At 36.4% G+C, this 26,126-nt stretch overlaps 1 protein-coding gene and 1 pseudogene across 5 annotated transcripts in view; both read left to right on the top strand.

Annotated features, from left to right (window-relative positions):
- Positions 1-26,126, top strand: part of NT5C2 (5'-nucleotidase, cytosolic II) — a 156,542-nt gene that overhangs the window by 117,379 nt on the left and 13,037 nt on the right. For 3 of the 5 annotated variants that reach the window (XM_090278536.1, XM_090278533.1, XM_090278535.1), the window contains 3 exons: positions 19,318-19,435; positions 20,148-20,243; positions 20,799-20,825. In XM_090278536.1, the coding sequence (XP_090134662.1) occupies positions 19,318-19,435; positions 20,148-20,243; positions 20,799-20,825 (241 nt within the window). The remainder of the gene's footprint in view (positions 1-19,317; positions 19,436-20,147; positions 20,244-20,798; positions 20,826-26,126) is intronic. The other 2 variants (XM_090278537.1, XM_090278534.1) reach the window with 1 other exon arrangement.
- On the top strand, positions 8,002-8,401 carry LOC150010573 (small ribosomal subunit protein eS12 pseudogene; annotated as a pseudogene).

Genomic DNA, 26,126 nt, shown 5'->3' with positions numbered 1-26,126 from the left:
GGAGACAAAGAAATATGCCTCAAATGAAAGAAGAGAAATCCCCAGAAAGATAATTAAATGAAATGGAAACAACCAAAATACCAGATGCAGTGTTTAAAATAATGGTTATAACGATGCTTAAGGACCTTAGGGGAAGAATGATCTCAGTGAGCACTTAAGGAGGTAGTAAGCATTGAAAAGGACATAGAAAACGTAAAAAAGAACCAGTTAGAAATGAGGAATATAATATCTGAAATGAAAAATATACTAGAAGGAATCAACAGCAGGTTAGACGAAGCAGAGGATCGAGTTAGCATTTTAGAGGACAAGGTTACAGTAAGCACCCAAACAATAACAAAAGGTAAAGAGAATTTTACAAAATGAGAAAAGTCTAAGGGCCCTCTGGAATAACACCAAATGCAACAACATCAGCATCATAGGGATACCAGAAGGAGAAGAGTGAGCAAGGGATAGATAACCTGTCTGAAGAAATAATGGCCAAAAACTCCTCTAACCTGATGAAGGGAATAGCCACACAAGTTCAGGAGAGTCCCTCACCAAGACACATCCTAATTAAAATGGCAAAGGTTAAAGACAAAGAGAGATTTAAAGGGATAAAAAGAGCTGGGGTAGCAATACTTATATCTGACAAAATCGACTTCAAAATAAAGGCCATAACAAGAAACAAAGAAGGTCATTACATAATACTAAGTGAGTCCATCCAACAAGAGGATATAGTCTTTGTAAACATATGTACCCAACAAAGAGCACCTGAATATGTAAAGAAAATCTTGGTGGACATGAAGGAGGAGAGTGACAGCAATACAGTCATAGTAGGGGATTTTAACACCCCACTGTCATCAATGAAAAGATGTTCCAGACAAAAAACAAAGCAATAGCAACCTTAAACAACACACTGAATCAGATGGATTTAATTAATAAACAGAATATACATTCTTCACAAGCGCACATGGAATATTCTCAAAGGTAGACCACATGTTAGGACACAAAATAAGTCTTAACAAATTCAGGAAGATTGAAATCATATCCATTGTCTTCTCTGACCACAATAGTATGACACTAGAAATCAATTACAACAAACAAACTAAAAATCATTCAAACACTTGGAGTCTAAATAGCATGTTATTAAACAATGAATGGGTCAGCAATGAGGTCAGGAAGAAATCAAAAATTACCTGAAAACAAATGAAAATGAACACATGACAACCCAAAATATTTGGGACACAGTGAAAGCAGTCTTGAGAGGAAAGTATATAACATTACAGACCTACCTCAAGAAGCAAGAAACATTTCAAATAAACAATCTGACCTTATACCTGAGAGGACTAGAAAAAGAACTAAGCCCAGACTAAGTAGAAGGAATGAAATAGTAAAGATCAGAGTGGAAAGAAATGATATAGAAACTTAAAAAAAAGAAAAGAAACTAGGGGCTGGTTCTTTGAAAAGGTGAACAAGATTGATGAACCTTTAATTAGACTCATCAAGAAAAAAAGAGAAGATCCAAGTAAAATCAGAAATGAAAGAAGCAAAGTTAACAACTGACATCACAGAAATACAAAAGGTTGTAAGAAAATGCTATGAACAACTACATGCCAACACATTGGACAACCTGGACAAAATGGATAAATTCCTAGAAATGTACTATCTGCCAAAACCAAATCTGGAAGAATCAGAAAACCTGAATAGACCAATTACAACTAATGAGATTGAAGAATTAATAAAAAAAACTCCCAGTAAACAAAAGTCGTGGACCAGATGACTTCACAGGTGAATTTTACCAAACATTTAAAGAAGAACCAATACCGTTGCTTCTCAAACTGTTCCCCAAAAATTCAAGAGGTGGGGAGATTTTCAAGCTCTTTTTATGAGGCCAGCGTTATTCTAATTCCAAAACCAGATAAAGACACTACAAAGAAAGAAATTTAGGCCAATATCCCTGATGAACATACATGCTAAAATTCTCAACAAAATATTAGCAAACTGGATTCAGCAGTTCATTAAAAAGATCATACACCATGATCAAGTGGGATTTATTCCAGGGATGCAAGGTTGGTACAGTATTCACAAATGAATAAATGATACATCACATAAACAAAAGGAAGAATAGAATTACATGATTATTTCAATGGATGCAGAAAAAGCATTTGATAAAATCCAGCACTCATTTATGATAAAAACTCTCAGCAGAGTTGGAAAAGAGGGATCATATGTCAACATCATAAAGGCTATATATGACAGATCTATAGCTAATATCATACTCAATGGGCAAAAACAAAAAGCAATTACCTTACGATCAGGAACAAGACAGGGATTCCACTCTCACCACTGTTACTCAATATACTAGCCACAGCAAACAGATAAGAAGAAATAAAAGACACCCAAATTTGGAAAGGAAGAAGTAAAAATGTCATTTTTCACAGATGACATCATATTGTACATAGAAAACACTAAAGACTACACCAAAAAACTACAAATCTCATAAATGATTTCAGTAAAGTAGCTAGCAGGACACAAAATTAATATTCAGAAATCAGTGGCATTTTTATACACCAGTAATGAAATATCAGAAATAGAAATTAAGAAAACAGTTCTATTTATTATTGTAACAACAATAACAAAAATAAGGTACCCTAGGAATAAATTTAACCAAGGAGATAAAAGACCTGTACTTGGAAAATTATAGGACATTGAAAGAAATTGAGGAAGATACAAATAAGTGGAAGCATAAACTGTGTTCATGGATTGGAAAATTAACATTAAAATGTCCATACTACCCAAAGCAATATATAGAGCCAACAAAATTTGTATTAAAATACCAATGGCATTTTTCAGAGATCTAGAACAAATACTCCAAAAGTTATATGGAACCAAAAGGACCCTGAATAGCCTCAGCAATCTTGAGAAAGAAGAACAAAGTTGGTGGTATCACATACATGATATCAAACTACACTACAAGGCCATTGTAATCAAAGTAGCCTAGTACTGGCATAAAAACAGGCATATAGATCAATGTAACAGAACAGAGAGCCCAGAAATAAACCCATGCCTTTATGGTCAATTATTTGAAATAGGAAATGAGAGCGTACAGGGTGTAAAGACAGTTTTGTTAAGAAAATTAGGCAGGTAAATGCAAAAAAAGTGAAACTAGATCACCAGTTTACACAATACACAAGAATAAACTCAAAATGGATAAGAGACTTACATAAATGTAAGTTGCAGAACCACAAAAATCAGAAGAAAATATAGGCAGTAAAATCTCAGACACCTCTTATAGAAATATTTTTGCCGATATATCTCCTAGGACAAGGAAAACAAAGAAAAGGTAAACAAATGGGACTACATCAAAGTAAACGGAACCCACTGTTTGGTAAAACATGTTTGCCGATGATATGTCTGATAAGGGATTAATTTCCAAATATATGAAGAACTTAACACCAGGAAGACAAACAATTCGATGAAAAAAATAGGCAAACAACCTGAATATATTTCTCTAAAGAAGACATACAACTGGACAATAGACATATGAAAAAAAAGCTCAGCATCATTAATCGTCAGAGAGATGCAAATTAAAACCACAGTGAGATACTGTCTCACACCTGTCAGAATGACTATCATCAAGGAATCAACAAACAAGTGCTGGTGATGATGTGAAGAGAAGGGAACCCTTGTTCACTTTTGGTGGGAATGCAGACTGGTGAAGCCACTGTGGAAAACTATGGTGTTTCCTCAAAAAGTAAAAAATGGAACTGCCTTTTTACCCAGCAGTCCCACTTCTGGGAATATATTCTAAGAATCCCAAAACACTAATTCGAAAGGATAAATGCATCCCTATGTTAATGGCAGCATTATTTACAATAACCAAGATCTGGAAACAACCCAAGTGCCCATCAGTAGATGAGTTGATAAAGCTGTGGTACATTTACACAAAACAATACTATGTGGCTGGAAAAAAGGAGGAAGTCTTACCTTTTGTGACAGAATGGATGAACCTGTAGGTTATTATGCTAAGTGGAATATGTCAATCAGAAAAGACAAATACTATATGATCTCACTTAATGTGGAATCTAATGAACAAAATAAACTGATGAGCAAAAGAGAAACATTGACATGGATACATGGAACAGACTGAAAGCTGTAAGAAGGAAGGGGAGAGGGAGAACTGGATGAAAGACTGTGAAGGGATTAGCCAAAAAACGTAAATAACATGTAGACACAGACAGCGGTGTGGTGATCGCCAGAGGGAAAGGATGGTGAGAGCTAGGTGGAGGTGGGCAAAGGGAAGGGAAAATGAGGAGAGGAGACTTTGCTTGGGGTGTTAAGTGCACAATGTAGTATGCAAATGAAACATATCCCCCATGGATAAGGGGGAACTACTATATAGATTACTCGGACCTTGTTTTATTGTTACTGGGATTGATGCACTCACTTGACATTTAAATGAACATTTTTGCATGGTGCAATCTTCTTGGACCATAGTCCAGGGCACTCAGATCATATTTCTGTCAGCTGTTATTATATATCCTCACCAAACTTACTGGCATTACAGTCATATAAAGGGGTGAGGAAGAACAGTCTAAAGTAAGAAATGTTATATAGTATTGATGTGCTATCATTGAAGACATCTCAAACAAGGTAGAGCACCCTTTTTCCTCCTTTAAAAAGAACTGTGATAAAATAGACACGTAAAATTTATTATTTGAACTATTTTAAGTGTATAATTGAGTGACATGAAGTACATCCAGTCTTGTGCAACCCTCACCATGATCTGTTATAGAACTTATTATCCAAACAGAAACTCTGTACCTATTAAGCAATAACTTCCCATTCCCGCCTCCCCTCAACCCCTAGTAACCTCTAATCCACTTTCTGTCTCTGAATTTGCTTATTTTACATATTTCATTAACTGGAATCATATAATAGTTGTCCTTTTGTGTCTGGCTTATATCTCTTAGCATCATGTTTTTAAGTTTTGTCCATGTTGTAGCAGGTATCAGAATTTCATTCCTTTTTAAGACTGAGTAATATTTCACTGTATATATATATATATATATATATATATATATACACACACACACATATACATATACATATATATACATGTGTGTGTGTGTATATATATATATATATATATATATATATACACACACATCACATTTTGTTTATCCATCATCCATCAGCAGACACTTGGGCTGCTTGCTTCTTTTGGCTGTTGTGAATAATGCGCTATGAACATTGGTGCACAAGTGTCTGAGTCCCAGCTTTCAATTCTTCTAGGTATATACCCAGGGATGCAACTGCTGGATCCTATGGTAATTCTGTTTAGCTTTTTGAGGAGCTGTCAAACTGTTTTCCAAAGTGACTTCACCATTTTGTATTCCCACTAGCAATGTATGAGGGTTCCTGTTTCCCATATCCTCGACAATGCTCATTTTCAGGTATTTGCTGTTTTGATAGTAGTCATCCTATGAGTGTGGGGTAGTATGCCGTTGTGCTTTTGATTTACATTTCCCTAATGTTTAATAAATTGATGTTGAGCATCTTTTATGTGCTTATTAGCTATTTGTATATATAATTTGGAGAAAGGTCTGTTTAAGTCCTTTGTTCTTTTTTTCTTTTCTTTTTTTTTGTCCTCACCTGAGGACATTTTTCATTGCTTATAGAGAGAAAGGAAGGGAGAGAGAGAAACATTGATGTGAGAGAGAAGCATCGATTAGTTGTCCCCCGTCTGTACGCGGACCAGGGACTGCCATGTGCCAGGACCGGGGATCAAATCCACAATCTAGGCATGTGCCCTGACCCAGAGAGCAAACCCGCAACCTTTTGGTTATGGGACAGTGCTCAACTAATTAAACCACACTGGCCAGGGCCCTTTGTTCATTTAAAAAAAAATAATAATTTGTTTATTTTTAGAGAAAAGGGAAAGGAGAAAGAAAGGGAGAGAAACATCACTGTGTGGTTGCCTCTCACTCGCACCCCCAACTGGGGACCCGACGTGTAACCCAGTTATGTGCCCTGACTGGGAATCGAACCAGTGACACTTGGCTCGCAGGCTGACGCTCAATCCACTGAGCCACAGCAGCCAGGGCTTGTTCATTTTTTAATTTCATTGTTTGGTTTGTTGTGCTGTAGGAGCTCTTTCAATATTCTAGATATTCATCTTTATCAGGTGTATTATTTGCAAATATTGATTTGTTCTTTGGGTGGTCTTTTCACTCTCTTGAGATGCATCCTTTTTTTAAAAAAAAAAATCCTCACTTGAGGACATTTTTTCATTTATGAGAGAGAGAGAGAGAAAGAGAAAGAAGCATCAGTAGGCTGCCTTCTCATATGTGCCCTGACTGGGATATGCACCCTGACCAGGGATCGAACCTGTTACCCAGGCATGTGCCCTGACCAGGAATCAAACCTGTGACCTTCCAGTCTATAGGATGAACCTCCAGCCAAGTCACGCTGGCCAGGGCAAGATGCATCTTTTGATGAATAAAAGTTTTAAATTTTGATGAGGTCAGATTTATTACTTTTTTCTTTTGTTGCTTGTGCTTTTGCTGTCACATCCAAGGAAACATTACCAAAATCCAATATAATGAAGATTTTTCTTCTAAGAGTTTTATAATTTTAGCTGTTATGTTTAGGTGTTTGTTCTATTTTTGAGTTAATTTTTGTATGTGATGTAAAGTAAGGGTTTGACTTGATACTTTCGCATGTGGATAATCAGTTTTCTCAATGCCATTGAAAAGACTGCCCTTTCCTTCCTGAATGGTCTTGGCATTTTTGTCAAAAATAATTTGACTATAGATGCAGGTAGAACATTTTTTTAAAAATGAAACGTGACATTGTAAACCTTTATGTCTGTGCTTCAGCGTTCCTCCTTAAAGATGAGGCTCCTTGCAATCGTGACAGATTAAATTAATATGGAACATCAGCTGAGTTGAACTGACTGTGGATTGTGTGTAAACTGGATAAATATATTTGAAGTCCTTACTGTGACAGCAGGATCTGTTACAGGAGTGTGTGTCTTGAAAGTTTTTTGGTACAAACCAAAGAAGAATTTTCATTGTCCCAAGTCTTGAGGCAGTACTGAAGGCATCCTTCTCACAACTTGGAAAATGTAGGACTTGCACATTACCTTAATGTAACCCAGCCCTCCAAAGATGTTGTCTACATACAGGAGATTTTGTGTATTGGTGAATGGGTACCTCCATATCAGTGAAAGTTTTAGCCTATATATACCCTCCAAGTTATTCTTGAGGGATTTATAAGTTTGTGAATGGATCAAATGTATGCAAGTGAAAATTAAAGGAATATTGAAATAAGTGTAGTTTTATAAGTAAATTGGATTATTTCCCTTAGTAGTCTTTCTTAAAGTCATTTTTTAACTTATTTCATTTTTCTGAAACAATAGAATAAGGGAATAAGCTGAGTGCTTGAACAGAGAAACTAGAGTAACATAAAAATAAGAAATAAAAAATAAAACCCCACAAAACCCAGAAACAAGAAACCCCAAAAGGAGATGATCCCTTTCCAAAATGGAAAAAATCAAGCAAACTAGGATTATGGTTGATAAAATTATTAATAAAAATAAATTGGAAAACTCTCGTAAAACCAAGTAAAATAAAAATCCAGTAGTGTATTAAGACAGAAGACTCAACCCAAAAAGGAGAATTGTGAAGATAAAAAGTAATAATTTAGTGCTAGAGTCCAACCAAGGATCCAATTAGAAAAACCGAACTTGACAGGGCATATGGTGGAATGGGTTTGCATAGCTGGAGGGTTCGTTATTTATAGTTGTGCCTATAAACCAATAGATTTACTTTTGTGTAAATCCCCAAAAGGGATTTGAGGTACTGGCAAAATTAAACACATTTAAAATGGGTCAAAAGAATACTACATTTTTATAAAAGAAAACCCTTAAAAAGATATGCTTCCTCCTCTTTCCCTGCCGCAGTGGAACTGCATGGAGGTAGAGGCTTGGGTGCGTTCAAGAGTTGGCCCCACTCATAACCCACCACCGTGTCCGCGTAAGGTCTTGCTGCTGGAGGAGTAATGGACCTACATACTATTTTACGAGAGGTGCTGAAGACCGCCCTCATCCACCATGGCCTAGTGTATGGAACAGCTGCCAAAGCCTTAGACAAGCACCAGGCTCACCTTTGTGTGCTTGCATCCAAGTGTGATGAGCCTATCTATGTCAAGTTGGTGGAGGCCCTCTGTGCTGAACAGCAAATCAACCCAATTGATGTTGATGACAACAAGAAACTAGGGGAATGGGTAGGCTTCTGTAAGATCAACAGAGGGAAAGCCCCGTACAGTGGCTGGTTGCAGTTGTGTGGTGGTTAAGGACTATGGAAGAGAGTTTCAGGCGAAGGATGTCATCGAGGAGTACTTCAGGTGCAAGAAATGAACAAATAAACTTAGCTTTTCTTTCTTTAAAAAAATGTTTCCAAATAGGCAATTATCCTTTATGTAATCACCTTGTTAGGGAAAACTTATTCTAGTATCACTTGTCATTTCATAGACCTTTTAGACATTCTTTTGGACGTTTTCTCAGAGCCAGTTTATAACTCCACAAGAAAACCCGCTTTATTCCTTAAGTAGTCATACTTGTTTTTTAACCCAACTTAATTGATTTTTCGTTTTATTCAGTGGTTTCTCTGAATGACTCTACCCCTCCCACCAAATGAATCTATTGATGAAAACGTGCCACCAGGGAGGATATCTAGAACAATGAATGTGCTTTAGACTCTGAAAGTAATTTTGAAAGAAGAATTTCAGATATATTTTGAGTAATGATTGCATCACTGGAATGAATATATATTGCCTCAGAAAGTGTTTATTTTGAATGGGATAAGGCTCATTTGGATAAGTTCTATTATGTTTATTTTTGAAAGGATTATTTGGGGAGAGGAGGGGAAAATAAATAAAAGGCATTATTTTATGTCACAGCTCACATAACAGTTTCATGATTTTTATTTTATATACTTTTTGTTTGTTTCTGTTATTTTGAGATAGTGTATCTTTTAGAAAGAGAACTTATTTTGGAATAAATCTAGTGATCCTTAGGTAAAAAAAAGTCTTGTCTTTATTAATTTGTTTCTTTAACTGAACTCAGCTATTTTTTTAAAAACTATGCTATTTTTCATGGCATCCCTAATTTAAAATTTTTCTCGCATGTTTGCACTCTTATTTTCTTTGGCCTATCATATCACCTTATGTGTTATTTTGATTTCCTACCAGTATTAATACATGATAATGCTAAGCCAGTACTATCATTCCAAAAAATCAGTGCCTTTGGTAGAACTGATTTTCTCATGAAGACTATAAAATTGACAGCCTTAGTATATTTAAAGTATTTCTGAGCAGTCCTTAATTTGGAAGGCTTTTATTATAACTCTTGCTGATAAAAGACTGTTCTAGTATTGCATTGGCTTCTAAATGGGAAGGCTATTTAAGCAGCAAAGGATCACCTGAACTACTTAATACATATAATACTTTTTGTGCATATATGTGATACTTGTATATACTTGTGCTATTTAAATATTCTCTGAAAGATGAAAGTGTAAAAATATCTTGATGTGATAAAAGTTACTAAATTGGGGCAGAGTAAATGAGGGAGGGTAGAGAAATAGCAATCCAGAGTAGTAATAATTGTTCAAGCTTGGGTGATGGGTTTAAAGCAGTTCATTTAATATTCTTTCTACTTTTGTGTATGATTATTAATAAACTTAAATTAAAAATAAGGTGGAGCAAAAACTGACAAAATGCCAACAAAGTAATTTTTTTAAAGATTTAAATTTTAATGTCTTTTAGTCTTTTCATTTCCATTTGAGATAGTCTTTATTTTGGCTATTTAATTGCTTTTTCTCTTTAAAAAAATAAAGTATTTTATTGATTGTGCTGTTACAGTTGACCCAATTTCTTTTCCCTTTGTTCCCCTTCACCCAGTACCCTCCTTCCCTCCAGCAATCCTACCCCCTTAGTTCATGTCCATGGGTTGTGCATATAACTTCTTTGGCTCCGCCCTTTCCTATGTTATTCTTAACTTACCCCTATTTTGTCCCTACCAGTTATACTTCTTAATCCCTGCACCATTTCCCCATTTCTCCTCTTTCCCCCTCCCAGATGATAATCCTCCAAATGATCCCCATACCTATGATTCTGTTCCTATTCTGGTTGTTCGCTTAGCTTATTTTTGTTTTTATTTTTTTAGGTTCTGTGGTTGATGGCTGTGAGTTTGTTGTCATTTTAATGTTCATAGTTTTGATCCTCTTTTTCTTAAATAAGTCCCTTTAACATTTCATATAATAGGGGCTTGATGATGATGTACTCCTTTAGCTTTACCTTGTCTGGGAAGCACTTTATCTGCCCTTCCATTCTAAATGATAGCCTTGCTGGATGGAGTAATCTTGCTTTTCGTCACTTTGAATACTTCTTGCCAGTCCCTTCTTGCTTGTAAAGTTTCTTTAGAGAAATCAGCTGATAGTCTTATAGGAATTCTTTTGTAGTAACTCTCTTCTTTTCTCTTGCTGCTTTTCAGATTCTCTCTTTACCTTTAACCTTTGGCATTTTAATGATGATGTGTCTTGGTGTGGTCCTCTTTGGGTCTAGCTTATTTGGGACTTTCTCTGCTTCCTGGACTTGTATGTCTGTTTCCTTTGTGAAATTTGGGAAGTTTTCCTTCATTATTTTTTCACATAAGCTTTCAATTTCTTGCTCATCCTCTTCTCCTTTGGACATCCCTGTGATTCAGATGTTGGCACGTTTAAAGTTGTCCCAGAGGTTCCTAAGCCTCTCCTTGTTTTCTTTAATTATTGTTTTTTTATTCTGTACTGGTTAGCTGCTTATGTCTTCCTTATATTCCAAATCATTGATTTGAACCCCGGTTTCCTTCCCTTAATCATTGGTTTCATGTACATTTTCCTTCGTTTCATTTAGCATAGCCTTCACGTCTTCCCTTCTGCATTTGCTATACTCAGGCATATCTTCCAAGTCTGTGAGCATCTTTATCACCAGTGTTTTGAACTCTGTTAGGTTGGCTGTCTCTTCACCGCTTAGTTCTCCAACTGGAACCTTGATCTGCTCCCTCTTTTGAGCCATACTTCTCTGTCTCTTCAACTTGACAGGCTCCATTGTTTGCCTCTGTGTCTTAGATAGAGCTGTCCCACCTGCCTGGATGAATATTTCTTCTTTATATCTTTTTTTTTTGGACTTCTATTCAGCTCGATTTCTGGAATTTCTGGTTGTCACCAGTTTTGAGGTAGTTATATTCCTTCTTAGTTGTGGAGCGGGACACAGCTTGTCTACCTCCACCACCATCTTGGCCAAAAGTGCATCTTCTTTTTCTTAACTCAGTGTTACACTACTTCCCTCGGGAAAGAGAGGTACTATTTCTGCAACCAAGCATGCTTTTGAGGTAGTCTCCCTATGTTAGGAAAGAATTTAAAAATGAATAATACAACAATATGTTATATTGTAGATACAAGTTCTTTGTATTAGTTGAGTTAAATACTGTCAAGACTATTATTTTTGGATATATATTTTATATATAACTATTAAGCGGCTCTGTTTTATACATATAAGTCTAAACTTAGTTCCCAAGCTTTGTTTCCCTTTATGTTGTTTCTGTATTGCAGTTAGTTTTCAGTAATATTAAATTTATCTCTCTAAATTGCAATAATATGTGGTTTGTTCCTAGAACATTAGGAAATTTAAAAGATTACTTAATAACACCCAATTCTTTCTCCTATTACATAGTGAGTGAAAGAAACAATTACCAGTGTTTATGATCTGTACTTTTCATTGCCAGTCATAAAAGCATCCAAGTGTAAGTCAGATACTTTTTGTGAATGTTATATAAAAATCATGATTACAGAAGAAATATACAACTTTAACATGGAAAATGAAAACATTTAAATTGTTAAAGCTTTTGCTTACCTTGGTTCAGTCATCAATTCAAATGGAGACTGTAGCCAAGAAATCAAGAGAACACTGAGGCTCAGAAGGGCATCAGTGGAAGATAAGGAAAGATCATCAAGAGCAAAGATGTTATGACAGACTAGGGTCCCCTACACCCTCATATTCCTAGTTATAGATATCTTGTTTTATAGTGCTTTGCTTTATTGTGCTCCACAAATAACAGTTCCCTTTATTGAGATACTTGCTTTATTGCAGTAATCTGAAAACAAAACAAACCCGCAGCATCTCTGAGGTCTGCCTGTATAATGCATGGATGTGAAAGTTGTGTGAGAAAAAAATTGATTCATTTGAAATATGATATTGGAGAAGAGCTCTGGATATCCTGGACTGCCAGAAAGACCAACAAGAGGGCCCAGAGCAAATCGCTGGAGGCAAAAATGACAAAGCTTGAAACTGTCCTACTTTGGACACATCATGAGGAAGCAGGGTTCTTTGGAGAAGACAGTAATGCTGGGAAAAATAGAAGGCAGCAGGAAAAGAGGAGGACCAAATAGGAGATGGATAGACTCTATAAAAGAAGCCATAGGCCTGAGTCTGCAGAGCTGCAGGGCTGTTCAGGGCTTTGTGGATGTCACTCACTCATAGTGGCGCCAGGAGTTGGAGCAGATTCATTGGCATGTAACACACATATTATTTGTTGTATCAGTAAAATTACTAAAATGAATAATTTTTAAAATACCATAGGCTGTTTTCAACATAGATAAACTTGTTTTAAAAATAGCCCTAATGTAATAGCTGTCTTTGATTACCTTTTTTGTGCTTACGTGTTCTCTGAATGTGCTTTATCATGGGGGTAATGACCGCTGAGAAAAGGACAAATGATAATGGAATCAAGCTCTGTAGCAAAGATTTAAGTTAAACCTTATGTATAAAACCTGCTAGATCATGGAACTCTAATAATTATTTCCTGGAAGATTATGAGATAACTGATTTGTTCAGTGCTTGGGAACATTTGTTTAGTTTTGAAGGAATCAAATTCAGATAATTACAGCTATTAAGGCCTGTGGTAGGGCACCAAATTAAGTGACTACATAAAGGGTTCTTTATTTCCTGTTTGTTATGCACTGCCTCAGTTTCCCCTGGAGATAAGTATAATAACATTAGTGGTTTCTATCTCTGTATCTCCTTAATCACATTATATTATTGGTCTTCTAAAATATATTATAAATATCTAATTGTATATCTTTGTAGTAACTATGAGCTCCTTCAGGCCAAGGATCATGAGTTACTTTGTTTTTTATTCTCAGCATCTAATACAGTTGTCCCTTGTATCTGCAGGGCATTGGTTCCAGGAACCTCCCCCTTAGATACCAAAATCTGAGGATGCTCAGGTCCCTTATAGAAAATGGTCTAGTATTTGCACATAGCCTATATTTGCCTACACATTACTTCATTCTTGAGGATTCAGTGTAGTGCTCCCTTTGTGGCAAATTCAAGTTTTGCTTTTTGGTTCTGGAATTTCCCCCCCAAATACTTTCTGTCTGTGGTCTGCTGAATCTGCAAGTACAAAACCCATGGATATGAGGACCAGCTGGTACACAGCAGGCATCCAGATAATTGTTATATTTTGCTATCTTTAGTACAGGCATTTGAGTGTGATGATCTGTTATTATTTGGGGGGAAAATACTACTTATTAGCTATACCAATTGTTTTTATTACAATACGCTCCTTTGGTTAAAGAGCATTTTTAAAATTATTTAACTAATTTTCAGTTTTCCTGTTTTAAATAGAAAAATTACTCTATATTCAAATTCATAGTAAGTGTTCAGGTTCTCAAGAATAATTTGAGTTAGGCAATTTTTTCCATTTTATTTTAAAATATATACTCTTCTAATACTCTTTAGTAATTTTTAAACAAATAAATCTTAATTACCATTTAATTTTGCTTTGCAGTAAATTGTAATTGGCAGTCTTTCAAACTCCACTTGTTTACTTATTTACATACTTTGCCATTTGGGAGTTTTTGACTTTATATTACTAAAAATATTGTATGGTATCTAGCCTTTGTTTTTTATGTAAGTCAAAATTGAGGAAGTTTTTAGAAATTTTCAACATTTTTTTTTTTATCCTCACCTGAGGATATGTTTATTGATTAGAGAGAGAAAGAGAGAGAGAGAAACATCAATGTGAGAGAGAAACATTGATTAGTTGCCTCCCATACATGCCCTAGGGATTGAACCCGCAATCTTTTTGGTGCACGGGACGAAGCTTCAACCAACCGAGCCCACCCGGCCAGGGCTCCACATCTTTTTTTAGATCATTTGTGATCTCGGGTTAGTTATAAATATTTTTATTATGTCTGTTATTGTGTTAGGGTCTTCAAGTAATTTTGAAAAGTAGAAAAAGTTCTCTAGTATCTGTTTATATGAGAATTGGAAAGATTTTATTTAAAATTTTCTAGTTAGGGTCTCAGAAAACCAAGATTGCATAGCCTAAATAATTAGAGAATGTTGATGTTGATCACATTTATAGCATGTAAGTGAATAACTATTTTTGGATGGTTGGGTTGGATTTTTATTTTCATAGTAGTTGATGGTAGTTTCTCCTAGTTATAATGCTTTTAGGACTTTTAGACGTTATATTTACTAATATCTGCTCTTCTACTTAGTAACATCTCTCTTTCACAAAAAATCCAGAAGTTGGAGGCATCTAACCATATGTTTAGCCTCAATGTGTCTAGGGAAAATAACTTCCTATAAAGCTAAAATAATACATATCTTAAAAGTGTCAGTATCTTTAAGGGTTCTTCATGTATCTTTGAATTTAGTTATTTTACTAGACTGGATAGTTTCTTTAACATTACAAAAGTAGAATAATATGACTCCATTTTCCGAGGACAAATATCCACTTACAGGGTCAAAATTAAAAATTTTACCTTCTATTCCACATTTAGACATCTGAAGAGGTTTTTAGCAGCATGAAGCTGGATCTTGTCTATATCATGAGGACAGATTTAGGTGTTAGAAGGGTAGAAAAATAGGTAGTTAGGTATAGAGAGACTTAATTTAAATTGGTACTTAAAAGCAAGATAAGACTGCTCTGGTTTATTTTCGTAATCTTTATTTAGTCTGTTTCAATTTTAAACATTGTTTACCAGCTGCATTGGGTTTCTACCGTATTCACCTGAAATATGCTAAAGAAAATAAGACAAAATAAATTAATTTTTCTGTTTTTCCTTTTGACTTAACATTTCAGGATCAGACTTGGCTTGTATTCCATGCTTAGGGGGCCAGAAAAGTAAATAATGCACAATACTTAGGCTTATTTTCAATACCCTGTTTTGTTATGGCCAATTACATGAATTTCAGCAATCGTCTCAGGCTTCTAAATAGGAGGGGGCAGAAACTCCTATAAATACCAATTTCCAAATGGTGTCTCTCCATTCCAGCCCATCACAACAGTTTTAAAACCTGTTTTTGTTTTTGTTTTGTTTTGTTTTGTTGCTTTATTTTGTTTTTTTAACAGGAGAGCCAGTGTAACTCCTTCGAGACTGGAGTGACACACTCTGCATCTGCATCTGCCTCATGTGAGTTCCCGTTTTGGCGGCAGCACTCTGCTAGGCCGGAACCTCTGTAGAGGTTTGCCCTTTTTTCCCCCCTAAAATCTATAAACTACTACCACAGTGTGTGTTGGTGGCAAAGGTAAAAAAAAATGCATGAGAATTCCAGACTGCTGCTGAAAGTTTTTGGCTCGTTTCAAAGGCACTGTCCCCAACCTAAGTCCTGTCTGTACGGACAGCATCTACTCCAGCAGCTCACAGCTTTCATCCCCTCATCATGCAGCTGCTGTCTTTTGAAGAACTGTTTTTGTCCTTGCCGATGATGATGGAGTAAAGAATATCTTTAAATGCTTTCAGTAGCTCTAGCTCTCAAAGCTTTGGTTGTTCTCTTTATAGGCTAGTTACGTAACTTGAGAACACCGTGTGCTGCCCTAGTGGCTGAAGCAGTCCTCTTTTTTCGGACTCTGGCCCCTGAAATAACTTTTTCCTTTGTCTTTGGATATTGGGTAAATTAGGAGAGGCCCGAGGACTTTGTCAAGGAACAAATAAGCAGTATATGTGTGAGGTTATGGTACTCTGAAGCTCCTGGCTCTGTTTTGGGAACTCAGTTGTAAGAATTTAGCTTGAAATTATGCATCATTTACTGGCCAGTTTTGTGAGAGAATTTGAAATTAGAGCCTTTGCAGCTGTGGAAAGGCACAGCACTCTACAGTCAGAGATAATATGTATGATTCCCCAGTATGTTATGGCTGGCCTAGTTGTTTATAAGAGGAACTTTACTTTTTATTTATTTATTTACTTATTTTTCAAGGAATAGTGGTACTTTATAGGCTTAAGTAAATAGTCCTTTTGCCACCAGGTCAGAACAAATTGTGATTATTCCCTAAGAGACATTTAAACAAAACATCTAAACGCATGCTCTGTGCAGCTGCAGTTCTACTTCTGCAGCCCTGGTTGTACTTTACAGCTCTCTGGCAGATGATTTAGTGACCTGTGAGTTCGTGTTACTGAAATGATTATCTGGGAAGCTTATGAGAAAATGTCAATAGCTCATAGTTCTTACTGATTAATAGAGCTTAGTGAAATAGATAGTGCTGTCAAAGTGAGACTTGTACTCTCTTTGCTCAATCCATTACCATCTGTGACTAGAGCAATTTATTTGGACTAGTAAAAGAAATTGGAGGGATAGTAGTGCATTTCAACACTCAAGCTTAAGTTTTGATGGGCTATGTAATCTAGAAATTTATTTTAGGTAGTGTAGTGTACCCCATTACAAAGAGCTTTGGATAAGACTTAGGGGGTCCTAAATTCTGGCTTCAGTTGATGTCTTTAGTTGCTATATAACTTCAGGTCAGTAAACGGGAAAAATACATCATATTTTTGGGAAGTACCCTAAACTCATTGAGAGAAAGGAAATGTAAAGCAGTATTTAGGTGAAATTTTTAGAAAGTCTCCTCAGTTCTGCCCTGGAATAAACACAATGTGGCAAGTATATAGGGTTTTTTTCTGCTATTCTAGGGACTGTCTTGGCAAAATGGGGATTTGAAATTTTATTAACCCCCTATCCCCGGGGCCTGTACTTTTTTTTTTTCCGCTAAAAATGCTAATTAAATTGATTTGGGTTTCAGTCCAAACTATCTCACAGACACAGGTTTTAATTGCTATTACTCCATCATTCTATACCTGATTCTCCAGGGAAAATGGCTCATTTAGGGGTGAGCCTTGTAGGGGTGATTAAGATTTGGTTTTTGTCTCCCATTCTTAAGGCATATTCAGCAAATTATCCTTCAGAGAAATTAATAATTGAAAACACTTTATATGGGCCAAATCAGATAAAAGTTAATGGATTATCCAAATTGGTTAGCTATACTGGAATTTTGTTTCATTAACTATTGTTTGAAATAAGTGGTGCTTTGTAGATTGAGAAGTAATTTTTGTTTTATGGAAATTTTGTTAAAAGGCTGCTTACTTTCAATTGGAATGGAAGCACTGGGTGGGGTGTGAAGAGATTATTTTATATTCTCAAACTAATTCAAATTGATATCAGTGGATACCATGCTTTCCTGCTTTTATGATAATATACCTGCTCTTACCCTGTTAGTGTGTATGAATATTTAACACTTCCTTTACCACAGTGTATAACATCTGGATTTTAGAATGCCACACTTGAAGCATCAAAAAGTTTTTTGGGGGGAGTGGGATAAGGGTGGGGCTGGAATTGAGGGGAGGAAAAACTATAGCCAGTTTTGAAAATGTTAACTGGCGTTAGCATTGGCATTGACACTGGCATTGAAGTATTAATACCCCTGAGATGACAAAAGAAATGACAGTCTTTGGGGGCATTGTTCTAACGAGATGAGACTCAGCATCTCCTAAAGGACCTTAAAAATTATAGGCTTTTTAAATATAACAGGTGTTTATTAAAGGACCCTGACCGTTCCCTTGCTTTTTTTAAATTTCAATTTAATTTTTAAAATTAAATTAATACATCAATATGTTACAAGTTTTAGAAAGTACAAAAGAAGGTTCTTAGGTCTTCCTTCTTCCTTCCTCTGTCTCCCAGCCATTTGTCTCCCTTTTGTGGAGGCAGCCGTTTTTATGGTTTCTTTTATGTATTGTCAAGAATATTCTCAAGGATTGCTTTTGGAAAGGGAAAGTTGAATTGTACTCATTAAAACATTAGCATTTAACTTGGATAGGCAAACTAATTGCATTGAAAAAAATTACTTTCAGCCATAGGCTATATGTTAATCATAGATAGGAGAACTAGAATACTGTAGTAATAACAGTTGCATTATTATGAGACTAGTAATAGAATGGATTTGTTTTTGGCCTCATTTGGCCTTTAGCAAAATAGCAGGTCTTATTTTTTTTCCCCCCCAGTATGGCTTACCCACTTCTAGAGACTTATAGGAGGATGCTTACTTAAATATTTCATTTGGAAGAAACCAAATGGAAGAAGCAACATTTTCTTCATGCTGAACTGCAGTGATGATTTCTAAAAACTTTTTTTTATTATAGAAATTCCAGACATGTATAATAGAGAGAAACCCTCATATTCCAAAATCCATTTTATTTCATCTGTAAAAAACAGTATGCTTCTGTGGCATATAAGATTATATTTTACACATATACTTGCACATCCTAATCATCCCGTAATCACATTTAATAAAATGAATCATAATGTCTAACTTCCAATTCACATCCTGATTTTCCTAATTATTTTAGACATGTCTTTTTATAGTTGATTTTGCAGTAATAACTTGTAAAATGCAATTTTGATTACTATAATATTGTTAGGGCTGATAAGAAAACAAGTTAGTCCTGACAAATAGAATTATGCTGATTGAAGAAAGAATATAAAGCAGCTACCAAGCCAAATAGGAATTCCAAAAATAGACTGGGTTTTTAAAAAGCTCATTTTGAAGGATTTGTACACCAGTTACACACACCTTCAACATAATATAGACCTCTCTCTCTGGTTTCGTATTTTACTTACATTCTCATGGTTAATATCATAGCTGTGCATATGAGTTTTGTTCCCTCCCTTTAGATTGTGGGCATGAAAGAACAGAAAAAGAGGGAAAAAATAGTTTGATGAGGTTTCTTAAGAATGAAGGAACTATTCTGAAATGTCTGCTGCTCCTACTATAATATGACCTGTTCCCATAGACAAACAGTTGAGTTCTGTGATTACTTGGAGCAGTACAAAACATGGATTTGGGGCGAAAAGAAGAAAAATGGCAGATTTAGGAAGAGGGAGGAATTGGGAAAGTAGAAATTCACTTATTTGTCTTCTATTTGAATTGGCTGTTGTTTTAATAAGAACCTCTTCTTTGTGCAGTGTACAAGTCCCCGGAATATGAGTCTCTTGGTTTTGAGCTTACTGTGGAGAGGTTAGTTTCTATTGGCTATCCTCAGGAGCTGCTCAGCTTTGCTTATGATTCTACATTCCCCACCAGGTAATTTTTAAAGATCCATTTTTTTAAGATTAAGGCCTGTGTGTGTGTGTATTCTAAAATTACCAAGGACTTTTTACATATATTGAATCTTTTGTGTTCTTGAATTAAGATTAATTTATTGTTATTGAAGAAGGTCCATTTATGGGAAAGAAAAGGAATTAAATTGATGGGCAGTAATCAATCATAGATACTCCTGCCTTTGCTTGTTGGAGAGCAGGTACACATTTAGCTAATACGCTTAACCTGGTAATCAGGAGCCTCTTTACAGTTTGCATTAATGGATTTGATAGGAAAGATTTAAGATTAAGAAGGATGATGCTTATTTGATATGTCACTATCATACATGTCCCATATACAACATCTAATGGAGGGAAATAAAAGCTAGCTCAGTTGTCCAAGGAAATTAAAAGACTTTTAGAATGGAACCAGCTGTATTAAGAGGAATTATAGATTATACTCTGTTTGATTAAACTCTTACTCCTTACAGAAAACAGTTTGATTATTTATCTAGACAGGGTAAGTATTTTTTTGTTGGCTCTGGAATTAGTTTTTAAGATTTCATTCACTCACTTTAGCCTCAGGTTATGTTTTGGAACATACCTGAGTTGCCATAAAGCTTGAATAAGATGAGTTTGGTTCATGGTGCTTAAGTAATAGAAGATTATTGCCTGTATTACTTTGCATTATTCATAATGTTTTCTTTCTCACATAGGGGACTTGTCTTTGATACATTATATGGAAACCTTTTGAAAGTTGATGCCTATGGAAATCTCTTGGTCTGTGCACATGGATTTAACTTCATAAGGGGGTGAGTACAAAGAAACCTTTAGCCTCTTTCTAATGTTTTTTCATTCAAACAATATGAAGATGACAATGTCTCCCTGGATTTAATACACTTCCCTATTTTTTAGTTATTAAAGATCAATTCTTTAACATAAGGATACTTAACAATTATGTATAGGCAGTTAAGACCCAAACTGACTTATAAAATATAGTTAGCAGTTACATTTTGTTTCAAATAAGTGATTCCTGCCCTGATCTCTGTGGCACAGTTGGTTGGGTGTCTTCCTGCAGAGCAAAAGCTCAACAGTTCGATTCCTGTTCAGGGCACACGCGTAGGTTGCAGTTTGGTTCCTGGCTGTGGCATGAGAGGTAATCAGTCAGTGTTTCTCACATTGATGTTTCTCTCCCTCTCCTCCCTCCCTCCCTTCCTCTCTCTCTAAAAATAAATAAAATCTTTAAAAAAAAAATGCTTTCTAATGATACAACATCCGACAAAGCTAATCTTGAAACTTGCCCCCCAAAACTGTAGGAGCTTTGCCTTATTTGAAATTCTAAGATTTTTATATTCTCCTTTTTTAAGACAGTTCCTGGTAGCTGCTCAGAATAGGTACGTACATAAAAGTGCTTTGAAAAATTTAAAACTACAACAGTGTAAATGACTAAGATTTTTAACAACTAATAACATTATTTTTTAATATTCTAATGAACAGCTTCAGATATTTGATTATGTTAAATTTTTTGAAAACACAGGGTAAAAGCCCTGGCTGGTATAGCTCAGTGGATTGAGCACAAGACTGCAAACCAGAGGGTCACTGGTTCAATTCTGGGTCAGGACACATGCCTGTGTTGCAGGCCAGGTCCCCAGTTGGGGGCATTCGAGCGGCAACCAGTCTATGTTTCTCTTGCACATGTTTCTCTCCCTCCCTTTCTCTCTCCTTGCCCCTCTCTCTGAAAAAAATAAATAAATAAATATAATCTTTAAAAATCAAACAAACATGGGATTAAAAGCAAATACAGGGAGATCATATTTAAAACAAGAATAAGCTTTATTTTCATAATTAGAATATTTCTGCTATTCTTACTAATTTGGACATTCCACCCTAGTAACAGCAGATAAGATTTAGTGTCTACTGTTTTTGGTGAAACATCTCAGTTTTCTCTTTAAAAATCATAATACTGCAATTTGACAACTTCTCTAATTGTGGCCTTATAGTTATACATATTCTCTATTATTCTACCTAATTTACCACTGACACTGTATTAGGGTCAGAGCAACTCTTAAAACCAAAATATGTTTTGTGTCCATCTCTCATGTAATTTTGCTACGTGTTATTCTCAATGGCAAAGTAGTAAAAACCATAGCCTATGTTGAAATTGCTAAAGAGACTGTCTTTTTACTACACACATCTGTGATAAGAGACACAAACCAGTTGAAACTGTACTAGAGTTTTCTTTAAAACTGAGGTCCCATTAAAGCCCTACTTAGAATTGAAGCACCTTATGCAAGACTCTTCGGTTGGTATTTCATAGGCTCAAGTATTTCCATGTACATATAGTGGGGAAAGTGTGAGGTAAATATCCCATCTGGACTTGCTGGGACAGGCCTTTCTTTCGCTCTCATACCTGCTCCTCTTTTACTGTTCCTCTCATGAGGGGTTTGTTTAAGATCCACGAATTACCAGGTTGTAGGGTTCAGAACATAAAATGATTACAAATAGTACTAGCAGCCTAAGTTATTTTTCATATGGATATTGTCACTATAATTCAGAATCCCAGTGAAGATGAACCAACATACTATTTATTAATGCCTGAAAAGGGAGTTTTATGTTATTGGGGAAGGGGTAGTCGAAGAAAAGGAAGAGAAGCAGTTCTATAAATTAGTACTATTAGATTTACTGACTCAAATCCACAGGTATTCTTTCTTCCCCCAACTAAGCCAGTAATGTTTCCAAATAGTTCCTTTGGAAATACATTTAGTAGTGTTTCAAAAATAAGTCATTTATGAGTAAATGCAGAATCATTTAAATCATTCAGCCAGCACTTAGCACTGTACCATCTTTAGAGTCAAAAGGAAAAGTCCATGGAGAAGAGCGAGGCTGAGTCTGGAAGATGAGGGGGAGAGAATTATTGAAGTACATAGTGGACCCGGTTGGGAGGGAAGCTAGGGCTCCAGCAGGCAGCACCGTACATGCCTTGTCAATGAGCTGAGGCCTCTTTTTTTAGACAATGGCAAAGCTTTTAAAAGTTTTAGAATAGAAAAATATTGAGATCACATCTTTATTCAAGCGGTTGCAGCAAGTTAGCAGTATTCTAGCATTCCTCCTTTTATGATTCATTACCTCCTCCCAGATTAATTTCTTTAAGCTATATTAGCATGATTTGACACTTAATTTAAACAAAATGTAATTGTTAACTGCATTTATAGGTCCGTTTGAATTCTAAGTGACTAATAACTGTTAGCTATCCCCATGTAGAGGAATTACTCTTTAATGATGGTGGGAATAGGAAAGTATATCTAAAGGGACAGTGTCATCTTACTAAACCTGACTGAAGAAAGCATATCATTACTATTCCCTTTCACCTTGGTTTTCATTATAAAAAATCTTGGAAGGCTGCAAGATGAGATATTTTACAGTTTCAGTACTCCCTCACTTACCATGCGTATTACGTTCCGGACCCCCACGACAGGTGAAAATCTGTGAAGTAGGAACCTTACATTTATTTTAGTATTTATATACATTTTAAGGCTATAAACCCTTCCCACACACTTATAAACCATTCCCAGTCCCTTATTAACCTTTCCCACTCTAATTAACCTTCTCCACACTTTTATAAACACTACTTATGTTCTTAAACATATTCTACACTCTTAAACCTATGTACATTAACAACATACACAGTACCACAAAATCCTGCAATATAGCAAAAAATCCACGATAAATAATTAAATATAACATTTTTAAAAATCCCGCGATACAGTGAGGCCGCGATAAGTGAACCGCGATATAGAGAGGGACTACTGTGTTTTTCTTTTCTTAAGATTTTATTTATTTTTAGAGGGAGAGTGAGGGAAGGAGAAAGAGAAGGAGAGAGAAACATCAATGTGTGGTTGCTTCTTCCATAACCCCAACTGGCGACCTGGTCCACAAACCATGCATGTGCCCTGACCGAGAATCAAACCAGTGACCCTTCGGTTTGCTGGCCAACGCTCAATCCACTGAGCCACACCAGCGAGGGCCAAAGTTATTCTTTCCTTTTTTTTTTTTTTTAATATGCTTTATTGATTATGTTGTTACAGTTGTCCCAATTTCTTTTTCCTTTGTTCCCCTCCACCCAGTGACCCCCCTCCTGTTGTCCCCTGCCCCCCGCTTAGTCCATGCCCATTGATTGTGCATATAGTTCTTTTCAACATCTTCCTATCTACTCCACTCCCTCCTACTATGCTTCTTAATTCCTGTACCATCTCCCTCCCTTTCCCCCTTCCCCCTCCCTGCTGACCTCCCCCCTATACGTTCCCCATAACTATAATTCTTTTCCCACTCTCTCGTTGCCTACTTAGTTTGCCTTTGTTTCGGTTCCCTAGCTTCTGTTGTTGGTTTTTGTGATATAGTTTTCATTTTAATGTTCATAGTTTTGATCCTTTCTCCTAAACAAGTCCCTTTAACATTTCATATAACAGTGGTTTGGATCTGATGAACTCCTTCAGTTTTACTTTGTCCTGGAAGCACTTTCTCTGCCCTTCTATTCTGAATGACAGCTTCGCTGAATGGAGTAATCGTGGTAGTAGGTTCTTGCTTTTCATCACTTTGAATATTTCCTGCCAGTTCCTTCTTGCCTGCAGAGTTTCTTTTGAGAAATCAGCTGATAGTCTTATTGGGACCCGTTTGTACGTAATTCTCTTCTTCTCTCTTGCTGCTTTTAAGGTTCTTTCTTTATCCTTAATTTTTGACATTTTGATTATAATGTGTCTTGGTGTGGTTCTCCCTGCGTCCAGTTTTTTTTGGAACTCTCTGTGCTTCCTGGACCTGTAAGTCTGTTTCCTTCCCCAAGTTCGGGAATTTCTGCTTCATTATTTTTTCACATAATTTTTCAATTTCTAGTTCTTCCTCTTCACTTTCTGGCAACCCTATGATTTGGACGTTGGCGCGCTTATAGCTGTCCCATAGGTTTCTGAGCCTCTCCTCATTTTTCTCACTTTTCGTTTCCTCTTCTGCACTGGTTGACTGTTCCTTCCCTATGTTCCGATTTGTTGATTAGATCCCTGGTTTTCTTTCGCTCACCACTAGTTTTGCATGTGTTTTGTTCATTTCAGCAGAACTAGCCTTCATTTCTTCCCCGTTTTAAGATCTGCTGTTAGGTCTGTGAGCGTTTTTATAGCCAAAGCTCTGAACTGAGCCTCAGAAAGATTTCCTATCACTGCTTCATTAAATTAGATATTTGCTGTCTGGTCAGCTGCATCACCGGGATTTCTCATGATCTGTGCCGTCCTGACAGTTTTGTGTTTACCTTTGCTTCCTGGGCGGGGCTGTCACACCTACGCTATAGGGGGCAGAGCCCTGTGCACTCGTCACAACCGGGCGACCCTTCTCACCACACTGTGGCACTTTGTGTGGGGGTGGGGTCCAAGATGGATTCCTGCCATTCACTCTCCCCTGAGAGACAGGGAGCCTCCTTCTCCATCCCTACATCCTCCAGCCCTCACAGTCTGAGGCAATGGGGGTCTGCCTTCCCCGGCATTGTAATCACAAGCTGAAGGGTCTGGCCTGCAGCTGGGGGTGCTCCCCAGGCGTTTGTCACCTCCCCTTAAATATGGGTGTCTGTGCTTACCGTAGTGCCGTTGCCGTCGCCACCAGCACAGCTTGACCTCTCCGCCCCGGCTTCACCCCTCGTACCCGTAGGATGAGCACCACTTGTTTTTATAACTTCATACATTGGACTTCCATGTAGCTTTATTTTCTGGAACTTCTGGTTATTTCTGGTTTTGCGGTAGTTTCATTCCTTCTTAGTTGTGGAGGGAGACGGAGCGTGTCAGTCTAGGCCTCCCTCTTGGCTGGAAGTCTCCAAAGTTATTCTTTATTGGAACTTTATTTCAGATGGGTGACAAAGACAGGAAACAATGTGAGTTTTATATTCCTAACTAGAGTTTATGCCATTTGTAGTTAACAGACTGAACCACTAATTGACCCAGATTACTCTTTAAGTTTGATGTTCTTTATTTAGATTAATTATCTCCATAAGTTCACCATAAGAATTGTGCATTTTTATATTTTAGTTTTTCTCCCTTTCAGTTTCTCTGTAATATTTTTATTAATACTGTCCCTTTCCTCTTCTTGCAGTGTTTCATTTCACTCTCCAAGGTTCTCATGCGCCTATAATAACTTCAGTGGCTTTTTTCTTTTAAACTCTACATGTTCTCCATGGACATGTCCTCAGTCTTCTCTTTCTTTGTACTCTTAAGTGGTGTCCTCTATTCTAACAGTCTTCCTGGCTTCACTTACTGCCTGTGCATAGATATTAGCTCTTATCTGAATTGCTGTTTTAAGTTCTGTGTTTCCAATTGCCTGTAAAAATCTGTTTACTTTGACCTCAATGTATTTAAAATAAAACTTCTCTTACATCTACTCTTTACCCAGCTTCATATTTCTGTTAATGGAACCACCACCTTCTGAGAGACACCTCAATGTAAACACCATTATCTTTTCTTTCTCTTTCTATTTATTTTTTTATTGAACATCATTATCTTTGATTTTTATGTCCCTCATCTTCCACATCCAATTGCTTGATCTTATTCATTTTACTTTGGCAATTTCTCTTGAATACATTCTTCCCTTTAATTTCCTTTGCTGCCGCTCTCAAACAGGCTCCTGGTGCTCTCTCTCATCTAGACTGCTGCAGTAACCACGTAACT

Source organism: Furipterus horrens, unplaced genomic scaffold (genome assembly GCF_987537825.1).
Source record: "Furipterus horrens unplaced genomic scaffold, mFurHor1.1.pri manual_scaffold_5, whole genome shotgun sequence".
Classification (NCBI taxonomy): Eukaryota; Metazoa; Chordata; class Mammalia; order Chiroptera; family Furipteridae; genus Furipterus; species Furipterus horrens.
The sequence above is the reverse complement of the archived record's forward strand: the minus strand, read 5'-3'. Positions and strand labels throughout refer to the sequence as shown.